At 42.3% G+C, this 12,059-nt stretch overlaps 1 protein-coding gene across 1 annotated transcript in view; it reads right to left on the bottom strand.

Annotated features, from left to right (window-relative positions):
* The window catches only part of sipa1l1 (signal-induced proliferation-associated 1 like 1), a 48,218-nt gene continuing 36,159 nt past the window's right edge, over positions 1-12,059 (bottom strand). Inside the window, exons 15-23 of the mRNA XM_086019070.1 lie at positions 10,014-10,111; positions 7,961-8,442; positions 7,705-7,878; positions 6,751-6,919; positions 5,636-5,870; positions 5,217-5,387; positions 4,817-4,928; positions 4,433-4,511; positions 1-3,834 (exon numbers count right to left, since the gene is read on the bottom strand). Of these exons, the coding sequence (XP_085875196.1) occupies positions 3,691-3,834; positions 4,433-4,511; positions 4,817-4,928; positions 5,217-5,387; positions 5,636-5,870; positions 6,751-6,919; positions 7,705-7,878; positions 7,961-8,442; positions 10,014-10,111 (1,664 nt within the window). The 3' untranslated portion in view covers positions 1-3,690. The remainder of the gene's footprint in view (positions 3,835-4,432; positions 4,512-4,816; positions 4,929-5,216; positions 5,388-5,635; positions 5,871-6,750; positions 6,920-7,704; positions 7,879-7,960; positions 8,443-10,013; positions 10,112-12,059) is intronic.

The raw sequence follows: 12,059 nt of genomic DNA, 5'->3' as shown, positions 1-12,059 counted from the left end.
TTTATTTACTTCAGAAACTTTAATACTGAGATCACTGCAAATGTCTGTTTTCCATACCTTTAAATTTTACATAGACAATAGACACAGGATTTATACAGCATTTTGTATTCTGTAAAGTTCTACGGTCCGGCATGATACTTTACATCATGACTCGTCGAAACCCTCCTACCGCAATCACTGACCAAGCTGACACGACTATCGATATACTGAATTAATTTCAAACCTGTTCGTCCGATCAGTCTGGATGGCTTTGGGAAAGAAATTACCTGGGATCTTTTTTTTTTTTTGTCCTTTTTTTTCTTCTATTTTGGAAGAAAAGTCGAGCACCTTCCCCTATTGGTCAGAAACTGCAATAACAGCAAAACTAGAAGAGCAGCAAAGCACATCTCAATAACAAAGATTGCACAGAATGGATGGATCCTTCCCGCACTTTTTCAAAATATGTAAACTCCATCTATTTGACAAAAATATGTGCAAAGGTTCTTTACAAAATGGAACGTCCGAGCAATTCACGTTGACACGCAAAAAAAAAAAATATATATACTAAGACTATAGGATTGGATGGATGCAAGCAAAACATTTGCACGTCATTCTTTCTACACTCAGGCTTTCTTCATTCATAGTACAAAAACTAGCGCACTTAGCATGTACAATAAAACATGGATTATTACCTATTTCCCATTTGGACAATGCCAATTCTTCACGGGAGTGGCAGGACATTCTTGGCCTGTGGCATTCGATTTTTATGACTAATTTAGGTTTCACAGTATTGAATGACTGAAACAATTGTTCGTAACGTGCTGCCATCTTAAATACAGTTGGACTGGCAAGCCATTAGCATCTATAATCTATATAGTGATTCTTAAAACAGAACCATTTTCTTTCTAATTTGCTCATCTCTACAAATGGCTAAATTTACAGGTGCATTTCAATAAATTGGAATATCTGTGAGAAATCTATTTCAGTAGTTCAAGTTCAAAATCAAAACGAATTATTGGATTCACTGCACAGTCTTTTTTTTTTTTTTTTTTTCTTGTCCGAACTTTATCTTTCAGCTAACAAAGCACGAAGCTGTATAATGTACGGGTTTCACTTTTGGAATTGATCTACTGAACTTTTATACTCTAGTTTCATTTATCTACGCGCACCTGTATGTTATGTAAACATCACGTTAATTTAGGCCTGTTAGTTTCTACATTCATGCCGAGGAGCCATGTGCAGTCAGGTTGGAAATGCATCAATTCTAAATGAGAATCTAAAAGTGGGGATGTTAAACTTTAGGTTGGTAATCAAGCAACAACTCCATTTTGTGTCGCAGTCCGACATCTAGCTGAATAAATTGTGCCGCGAGATAAATGATGTTCATTACAGCTGGTTTAAGTACACACTGCATTGAAGTGAATGCAAAAGGCACACACTTGTTTCCACTCTTAATCAATCCTGAGCCTCAAGAATTTTGGAAGATTTTCTCCAAAGAAATGAATCAGCAGTAATTACTGTAGTGGAAAAGTGACATTTCTGCCATGTAACTTTTGTTTCTGTGAAAATATGATGGCAATCGCGGTTCGTTGAGTCACGGCTCCTGTTTTAAAAACGAAACAGTGATGTCTATGTTCCTATAAAGACACCCATTTGTACGTTTCGTGACTAAATTCAACGGTACTTGCGTGTCCATTGTTGAGATAAGATCAGATAATCTGGTGCTTATTTATTATAAGTGGTCAAGTGGAGGGAAATATTTGTTTGGATAAATCAAGAATTTAGGCACATTTTGTACAAATTGTAGAAAGGGGACATTTTTGGGGGGGTCAGTTTAAAAATCTTTTTTTTTTTCATTCATATTTTATCCTGCAAAGTGTATAGAAATCCACAATAACTCCTGCTACTTTTTGTATGTCCTCTGACAAAATTATCTTTGTGACAAGCAATATGATTTTTTTTTTTTTTTAAGTGTGTGTGCGTATGGACGTTATTAGCTGTGTTTAACTGTTCGGATGAAGAGGAATGTTTTGCTTTCATGTGTTTCCCAGGTGCTGTTTCAAAGGCACGTACGTCCCTGTTCATCCTGGGAGTGACCTTAAATGACCCGAAGTGACTGTAGGCACAGTTGGATAGACTGACGTACATTCACGCTATGATGCATGCATGCATTTACACATACACACACACACACTCCACAGTTGGTTTTGTTGTTGTATCCAAACGCAGATTTTCTTGTTAAATACGCATGGAACTTTTTCCGAGCATCCTCGCGTTCACACACCTGAGGGGGAAGTATACAAGTGAACCGAACAAGCGCATCGAAAGGTCAACTCCCTTTATCCAAACATTAACCTTTGATTGTCAGTCAAAGCTGGCTTCTGACACGCCACCGTGGTTTTTTTTTGTTGTTGTTGGTTTTTTTTACGCGGCCCTTCCGGCGAATGTTCTAAGAAGAAAAATACAAAGTGTAGTACGAAGTGGCAGCACGTCGAATAACCATGAGTAGTTACACTGGTCATCACTAGAGGGCGCTGAAAGCAACACGACAGCAGGCTCGAGCACCACAAAACAACGTAATACAGAATTAAAATGCAGATAGTCAGGCTTTAGCCAGGATTAAGAAAGCCATTAAATTATATAGTTACTGAGTTTTTTTTTTCATGACAAACCAAACACTGATGTCAGTTGTACTGTACGAATAGAGCAACTTATTAATTGGAGTTATAATACAAGGAAATAAATAAACCCTTCACAGTCATCCTATCCTCCCCGAAAATATCAAATTACCACGATTCCAGATTCTTCCAGAGTCTTGTCTCACGTCTTTGTTACAGGAGGAAGTTCGCTGCTTCCAAGCGAAGAGGAGATAGAGGCTCATGTGTAGCAGTACTGTGTTTATGAGAATCGTTTTAAAATCTTTCCAGGGATTTCTCTCCTGTCTTCTCCCTATTGCTTTTAAGACACAAAGCACTCCGGATAGAAGTCTTTAAGTTATGGCGTGGCACCTCTGCCGATGGCTTTTAACTATATTCCTATTGTCGGAGGAGAGGCTGGTCTGTGCTGTCGAGGAGGGATCGGTTGTTGTGAACAACTTCCCGGAGGAAATAACATTGACATTTAAAAAAAAAAAAGTTTCCCTTCAGTGCTGCGTCATTGGTTGAAAAACAATAAGCCATTCAAAACACTCGGTTCTGTGCAGGGGGAAAAAGATAAAAATCCGTCTTCATTTTTCGTTGAGGGGATATGAAAAGCCTTCCCCACAGTTCGGTGGGTAAGCATCTCATTATGCGTGTGCGGTGCAGTGAACAGCAAGTGGTCGAGCCTGCAAGAATTTTTGCATTCTCTATGCATTGTAGGAAAGTCCACTGAAGTCGTTTGAATACCTCAGCTAACCTCAGCTGGGTTTGATTTGGCACCCAAAAAAAAAAAAAAAAAAAAAAATCCTTCCATGAACCCAAGCTGACAAAAAAAAAAGGAAGGATGAAAGTCCACATCCACTGTGGGATCACAGCGGGTCAGGAAATGGCTTATGTTCAACCGTATAATAACTGGTGAAAGCGGTGGGTCCTCCAGTCTACAGAAGTGGGCGTGGATTCCCTTTCTTGACACTGTATTTAGATGGAAAATGAGCACAGCAAGATGAGTGGCTGTTGTGTCCAGCCAATCAGTGACCAGAGCGGGACTGCCGTTCATGTGCCTTGAGGGGTGTCAGTTCATGTCGATGGTGTTGAAGACCCACTCGGTGAACTTTTTGAGCTTCGCAGCCGAGGTCTGAGACTCTTCCTGAAGCCTCTGGTTGTCCTCCCACAGCCTCTTGATCTGAGCCTGAAGTCGCATTTTCTCGTCACGCTCCTGTGAGGTTTGGAACAGTTCGATAAAGTAAATGCCGGTCATCTTTTTTTTTTTTTTTAAAGATATCAGTTGGTGTGAATCTTTTTGTTGCCATTTTTTTTTCTCTTACAGCTTATGTATTAGATCTCACTACATGTGTAGGAGTACCTTATATTGCCGGTCGGTGTAAAAATACAGTAGCTGCTTGGAAATAAAACACAACAACATATGGAGCATTATAGTGACACTACATTGTGAATACTTTCACTTGGTGCAGAAGTGTGACTTTAGATTAAAAAGCTAAAATGCTCCTAGAGTTAACAGACTGGAAATTGCGGCACTAGAGTTTACACTCGGTGAGACATTGGAGATTATTGTGCCCAAATCGGGGTAAAACCGGTCAAATTTGATTCGTCTGTTTGACCCGTGACACTATGCTGCCTCTCACAGGACACTCTTGGAACTACATGTCACACATTTGGTTTGGGGAAGAGCCTCGCTAGGCTGTGTTGGTCATCTCAAGTACACCATACACTTTCTGATTTTTCCTATAGGGTCTCTCACTTTTAAAAAAAAAAAATGACGAGGGGGTAACTCAAAGAAGTGCGTTGTTGCTCACCTTCTTCAGGTCCTCTTGGAGCATCTTCACCATGGCCTCTAACTTGGTCACCTTTCTCTCCAGTCCTATGTGGCCCTCGCTGTCGATAAAATAAGTTTGATCCGTTAAAGAGTGAACCTTCCCCAAAAATGATAGTTGTCAAACTTGTAAATTGAGTACGGGCACTAGAAGCAATTCAGAACTTTTTTTATAATATGAAATTGACAGCTGCTTGTGTTTTATTCATACGACTGGTAACATTTGCTCGGACTGCATTCACATCGCATCGATTTTCACTCAAGCGCCGAATCTAATGTCTTTTTTTTGGGCATATTTTATGGTAATCTGCTCGACTACAATCATACCTGCAATAATATATTCAGGAATGAAAAGGTCATGTGTTACCTGGATGCGGGCCGGGACATGGGGGCAGGCTGCAGCTCAATGTGGCTCTGCTGAGGGCTGGAGGCGCCACTGCTTCTGTGGTTTGAATCCCCAAACACGTAACTTCTCTGGACTGGATGGACACACGCATCCACAAGTGACCATTGTTGCTTTCATCGTAAAACTGATAAGAATCGAGCCGGATGAAAAATGACCAGATTTGATAGCCAACTCTGAAGAAAAATGGGTCACAGTAAACAACAGCTGACATTTCATACGACAGCTCTTTTTGAACTAACTGAAGTGAATTTTGCTTCACTATCTGTAAGGGAATTGCACATCGCAAAACTATACATTATAAAGAGTATTTGTACACTCTTTGCACAGCACAACTAAAAGCACATAAAAAAAAAACCAATACCATAGTGTGTGTTTCTTTCGCTGTCAAAGGTATTGGCCACATCCACAAGGTGCGTCCAGTCAAGTGGGCTGTCCCTGTCAGAGGATGGGAGGGGCATCAGCTCCTGAGGCAGAGGCCCACGATGACGCTCCACCAAATCCACCAATGACGTGTCGGATGCTGAGAGGTCGCCTTTTGAACAAAAAGGAGATGATGCAACATGCTGCCCGACACAAGACTAGAAGATGTTGGATGTTAGTTTTATGTCAATTTATTGGTTGAATTTATTTATATTTTTATTGATATATTATTTACATCTATATTTATTAAAACATGAACATAGCTTTCCATTGCTATGAGTCATATTTTGTAATCAGACTCTTATTATGTACTGTACTTTTTCCATCCACGCAGTAAGAATTTTCCCGCCATTTTGTTACCATGGAGTTTGACTCCCAGCTTATAGGAGGGCCGTCGAAGAGGTACGCCACGGGTGGTGGGTGAGCGCGGGAGGGTGGAGCAACTGAAGAGAACGTCGGCGCCGAGTGTCGCCTCCATCACCGAGTCGGTCAGAGAGGGAAGGCGCTGGCCGCGGTAGATGCTCTCGTCGGAAAGAGTGCGATGGAGCGAGCGGCGGCGGCTCGGGGGCTGGCTCGGCGGGGATTTCTGGGCGTGCTGTTGAAGAAAGTATTCAGATTGTCATCAATTAACTCATTCACTGCCAATGACGGATTTACTTGTCTTTTCGCAGTCCAGCCAACCAGTCCCAGGAATTCATTTTTTGTCAAATGTTAGGGTGAAAGAGGGTCTGAAAATGTCTGGCAGAATGAGTTAAATACAATACCAGTCAAAAATGTGGACACGCTTTGACTTGTAATGTACATTGCGTGTGAAAATATGATGGCGCAAAACTAGTGCGACCAAATTTCCTCTAGTAATGAAAAGCAAGATTTCCAAAGTCAATGTCAAGAAAAAGAAATCCCCAAAAGTTAAAACAAGCGTATACAGTATGAAAATATGAGCTTCGGATTCATTTCCAAGGTACATTTGCTTCTAATGAAGGTGGACATTGTCTCTGTCATCACCATAGTGACCACATATCAAATATGTGCTTGATATGTCTCATGCAGCGTTTGCATGATCTCGGACGCGGTTCATGTTGTAAAAATATGTCAAAATAATAAAGTTGTAAAATAATCAATGTTCAGTTGGCAGTGTGTATATTTTCTGCAGCTTTCTGCGGCATATATTTTCCTTATACTTTAGGGCTGCGCATTGTACTAGTGGTTAACATGTCTGCCACGCAGTTCTGAGGTTCCTGGTTCAAATCTCAACCCCAGCCATCCGAGTTTTCCCATTTTCAGCCTGCTCCTGCTTCCATCCACATAAAAAATAAATATATTTTGAGCTTAGTGAAAACTCTAAATCGTCCATAGGTGCCTGTGTTAGTGAGAATGGTGGTTTATCTTGTGCCCTTGTCACCCCACAAATCAGATGGCATAGGCTCCATTATTAAAAGAAAAAAAAAATCGATTATAACTCTCAGTAACAGTACCTTTTCCTTATATCTACGTGGTGGTAGTGGGCTATCCTTAGCTGGGTGCCTCTTCACATCTTCTTCAATCGTAGACTTAGCATGAGGCTGCGGCGAGTGCATGTCCCTTAACGAGGGCCTGGCAGCAGGAGTCGGAATACCCTCCATCCCACTCTCCCCTGGGGACTTCCTGTAATCACACAAAAAATATTTACTAGCCAAAGCCATAAGGCAAAAATGATGCAGACACAGCCGGCCGAGCTCCTCGGTTACAACATAAATGCAGGATTTTACATGTAATTTTCTCTGCAGCCACAAGGGGGGACTCAAGACGCGCAAAAGGAAGGATGAGCGGTGGACAAGCAGCCAACAAAAAAAACTTGCTACATGAACATTCTACTGTTCAATATTATTAACAGTGACTGAATGTCATAATTATGTTAAAATGTAAATTGATACTACAATCATGAGTAAGGATTTAAAATAGTAAGACAGCATATGGTGGCAACACTATCTAATGTTAGTTAGCCCTTGACTTTGAAGGATAAGAAATGCTCGGCTGGGCAAGAGGTTCAATCCCCAAAGAAGCTCTGAGGAAAATACTGAACAGTGCACCCTCGTCATTAATCTGATGAAACATTTTAAGCACAGATTTTTGCCCATATTTTCATTAAAAATTAAAAACTAAAAATTCTCATTTCTACACTCTAAAAACAGTTGGGTTAGAAATAACCCAATTCTGGGTAGAAAATGGACCGATCGCCTAGTTGGGTCAATAAACCCTAACTCTCAACCAAGTTTTAAAAAAATGAGTAGTTTTGCACAAAACAACCTCGAAAATTGGGCTGTTTTGTACAAAACAATGCAAGAAAGTGGGTCAAATTGACCCAATTAGTGGATCGGTCCATTTTTGACCCAAAATTGTGTTGTTTTTTTTTCAACCCAACTGTTTTTAGAGTGTAATTTCCTTCTTACTTGCGTGTGTCTCCAAAGTCAACCGAATTGATGGTGGAACCAGGCTTCCTCCAGCCAATCAGGTACTTGGACTGAGCTCCCTGGCGAGGATAAAAGCTCTTTGGCCCAGGAGACACCGAAGACTGGGATGATGGCGAAGTGGTTGAGGACGACTCTTCCCGGGGCGAGCTGTGTCTGAAAGGTGGAAAGTTTTTCCAAGCAAAGATAAGTATTTTCCAAATATTGCCCATCAAGTCGCGTTTCGACTTAGACCAACCGCGAGTGAGATCCGCCATCACTCAGACTGAAGGTGCTGCTGTCTCGAACGAGGAGATGGGTCGGAGGCGTTCGACCGGTGCTATCTAGGCTCCTTTCGACCGGAGGAACTGGCGACTCGGCGGCCGCGGGCGACCTCTCCAGCATTCTGCGTCCACCCTCGGTGGGGCTGTGCCACGGCGAGCGATCCCTGCTCTCCCGACCTCCGCTGGGAGCCAGCAGGGAGGTGGTGCTGCCGTGATGAGAGTGCGGGTGGTTGTGGTGCGAGGCCCCGTACGAGCTGGTGTCGATGCCGCTGTCGGCCGAGGCGCCCTGGAGGTAGCCTCCGCCTCCGAGGCCGTTGGGCTCTGGCTCACCTTGGTCCCCGCTGGAGCCTCCGCCGGCCCCCATTTCGTACCATTTATCGCTGTCGCTGTGGCCCCCGCTGGAAGCGGTGCTTGAAAGTGTATTACTGCTGGAGTGGCCAGAGTAAGGACCGTCCGACTATGAGAAGAAAGAAGACGCAACATCACAAGGGAAGAGTGGAGATATATATAGAATGACAATCGTTGCTAAAATTAACTATGCTAGCATAGCTGAAAATACACCATGCCAACTATGGCTGAGTGGCTATCGCTAGATTTATACTACATGATTCAAATGGGACAACTTAAAGGCGAAGTCAGTCCAAAATTGTTCTTTACAATAATATGTTCTTCACTAGTCTAAACATGGCATTCTGATTAACATTGTGTTCGTGGAATATGAGTTAAGCAGCAAAATTCAACCATTTTTTTTTTAGCCACCTCAGGGGGTGGCCATTTTGTCACTTCTGTCGACTGAAAATGACATCACAGTTGCTCAGGGATCAGGTAACAACCAATCACGGCTCACCTGTTTTCTAAAGCCGAGCCATGATTGGTCATTAAATGAGCCCCGAGCAACTGTGATGTCATTTTCAGTCGTCAAAAATGACAAAATGGCCACTAAAATGGACGAAAACGGATGGATCTTAATATTCCGTAAGCGGAATATTAATCAAAATGCTATGTTTAAACTAGTGGGGCTGCATCGAATATTTTCTTGTAGAGACATTTTTTGGGTTGACTTTCCTTAATGTACATCCAAAAAACACATCGGGAATTTGCAGATCAGGTCCAAATGTGTATAGAAATGATGAATAGAGTCGCCTGTTGTCACAGCTTGATATTTCCCCTTGAATACTTGTTTGCTCCCCCATCACCACATTCATACCTGACGTGCCCTTGAGCAAGGCACATAACAACACCGCTGCACCCTGTTACAACTGCTCAAGAGCAGACTGAGCCAAAAAAAACAGAACGCTGCCGCAAACTGGAGACAGTAGCATCTAGAGTGAAAGAACTATTTTTGTGGTTTCTATACATGTATCCACTAAAGTTCAAATGACAGGGCAAAGACAAAACTGCTCAGCCACTGAGCAAGTGGATAGCATCAACAGGACATACTTGGAACCCAGGCTGACCAGGTACTAAAACAGGCATGTGGTAGTCCCGGGTTAAGTTCCAATAGCACAAACTTGTACTGTTCAGTGGAATTGGGACATAACGGGATACGCTTGCAGTACGCACAAAATGTAGTTGTCATGAAATGTTAAAGCAGAAGTCAACTTAAACATATTTTTTTCAAGAATATGTTCCCAGCAGGCCCACCAGTTGAAACACGGCATTCTGATTAATTTTGCGTTTGCGGAATATAAGTTAAAAATGCACTCGTTTTTAGCGATCTCCGGGGGCGGCCATTTTGTCTTCTGTCGATTGAAAATGACATCAGAACTGCTCACAACGACCAATCGCGGCTGACCTGTTTTCTGAATCTGAGCTGTGATTGGTCGTTGTGAGCAGTTGTGATGTCATTTTCAGTCGTCAGAAGACAAAATGGCCGCCCGCGGAGATCGCTAAAAACGACTGGATCAACCCTTATTCCACAAACGCAATATTTATCAGAATGGCCTGTTTCAACTAGTGGGCTTGCATAGAACATATTCTTGAAAAAAAAAAAATGTGTTGACTTCCACTTCAAAGCAGAAAACACACCTGACTGCCTTTTTTTGGGGACAGGTGGATGACCTGCTCCTGTCTTTGAATGCGGGGTCCTCCGGAGTAGCCTTGACCAGATTTTGAGACTGGTGCCTCTGCAAAAAAAAAAAAAAAAACACAGTCAGGGTTAGTGAAAAGGACATTCGAAAAAACCCTGAGGTACAACCAGATGACTATTTCAGTGGGTACTTTTCATACCGACATTCAATGAAGCTCATGACACATACACAGTCGCCATTCTGGCTCTGCTGCATCCATCAAGAAAAACACAAATCGCTTGTCATCCATCGCAACATACATCACAAGAAAACGTGTCCCCTCGACAGTGCCTGCTGGGCCTGTTCTGGGCAAGCTGTGCCGTGTGAATGAATGTGCGCGTGAGTGTGCGTGCGTGCTGAAGCAAAACTACTGTGTAACATGGGACTGTTGTGTAATTGTCTACATCTTACGCAATATGACCCCCCAGAGGAAGCAGATCAGGATCACGGTAACACGACAGAAAGCGCCCGGGGAGTTATCACAACATCTACCGGGAAGATTTTACAAATGTGGACACCCTCTCTTATCAATACTCCCGCACGCCGTTTTTTTCCAATCTGCCGCCCACGGGGCGTTCTGGACTCATTCGAAACGGCTGCCACATGTGTGCCTGCTGGCCCGCTCCAGTACAAATATACGTCTGTTACTACTTTGGAAAAGGAGATGCCGGAGATATCTTGTCAAACGTCGGCCTTAACGTCCTTGAACAAATCGTTTGACTAAATGTCAAGTTAAAACAGTATACTCGGGACACTTTATTAGGCACACCTAAATGATTGAATCATATTCAATACAATGGGCGCATCAGAGCTACATCCTTCGCATAGTAATAATGTTTACAGAAAATGAGTTTTCCACAGAAAAAATTTGAGTATTTCAAAAATATTGAACAAAAATTATCGGGGGGAAAAAAATGAGCTCCACCGTAAATATTTTCAAAATTCCCCAGAGTGAGACAAAATGTTTATAACCACTTCAAAGTTACAACCACAACTATGTATTAATAAATGACATACAGCATTGTGCAAACGCTTTAAAGCAACACTGTCAGTTTTTGTTGATAATGGCGGCGCTATGTGGACAAAAGCGGTACTGTATGCGCGCCAGGACGCAGTATCGTGAAATCATGAGCTCTCGCTGGCCTGCAAGTTGGACTGAATTCCATTTCTATTTCCAGTGGCTGTGTGAAAGATAAATAGCGACGAGGTAATGAATTGTTTAAAAAATACTTTTGTTTTTTTGTTTGTTTTGGGGCATCTGCCATGACACCAGCAATCGCACGTAGACATTCGAATCGACTTCCGTCCTTATCGCGAAAGGAGGAAGTGAGTATGCCGTATAAATTCAGGACATCTGTATTTTTTTGTGTGCCAGGGTTGCTCCCATCCTCCTCAAAGTTGCTTAGTGCCGGTAAAAACGATTCAGGCGCCTCCAGGGCATGATAAAAGGCCCATTCAACTACTTGTGAGTCAATGTTTCATCAAAAGAGTTGTGAAACAAATGTATTATGGTCGAATTCTTGCCCATTGCTGCTTTAATGACAATATACCGTATAGTATAGTTACTCTACTGGGAGCACAAGTTTCAATCCGTACATTAGTTATCCGGCTAATTTTTTACTCACAGTTAAGGAAGGTTAAGGCCATTACAATATTGGGCCAAGTAGTCAAAATAAATAAATTCCTACCTGCATCCTCACTAACCTGTAATATGTCTAGCAAGGAGAGTTTAAAATGCATCACCTTGACTTATACTATATATAGTAAGTCAGCCCACATCCTCATTGCTTTTTACTTTCGGGACAAGAGATCTGAGAACATTGTAATGTAGAATGCTAAACCACAGCCTGAGTTGGAGCCGGACTCTCGGTTGACCTTGGGTGAACTTTTCCAGCCTGAACCGTTCCACCCTGACCAAAAAAGACACAAGGGCTTAAAACAAACCACAAAATGAAAGATTAGGTCCTTTTCTACGTGATTGCGGGGGTCAGGATGGGGTTGAGAA

Source organism: Filicampus tigris, chromosome 20 (assembly GCF_054856515.1).
Source record: "Filicampus tigris isolate MCC_2025a chromosome 20, RoL_Ftig_1.0, whole genome shotgun sequence".
In the NCBI taxonomy this organism is placed as follows: domain Eukaryota; kingdom Metazoa; phylum Chordata; class Actinopteri; order Syngnathiformes; family Syngnathidae; genus Filicampus; species Filicampus tigris.
This window is presented reverse-complemented; position numbering and strand designations above follow the sequence as displayed.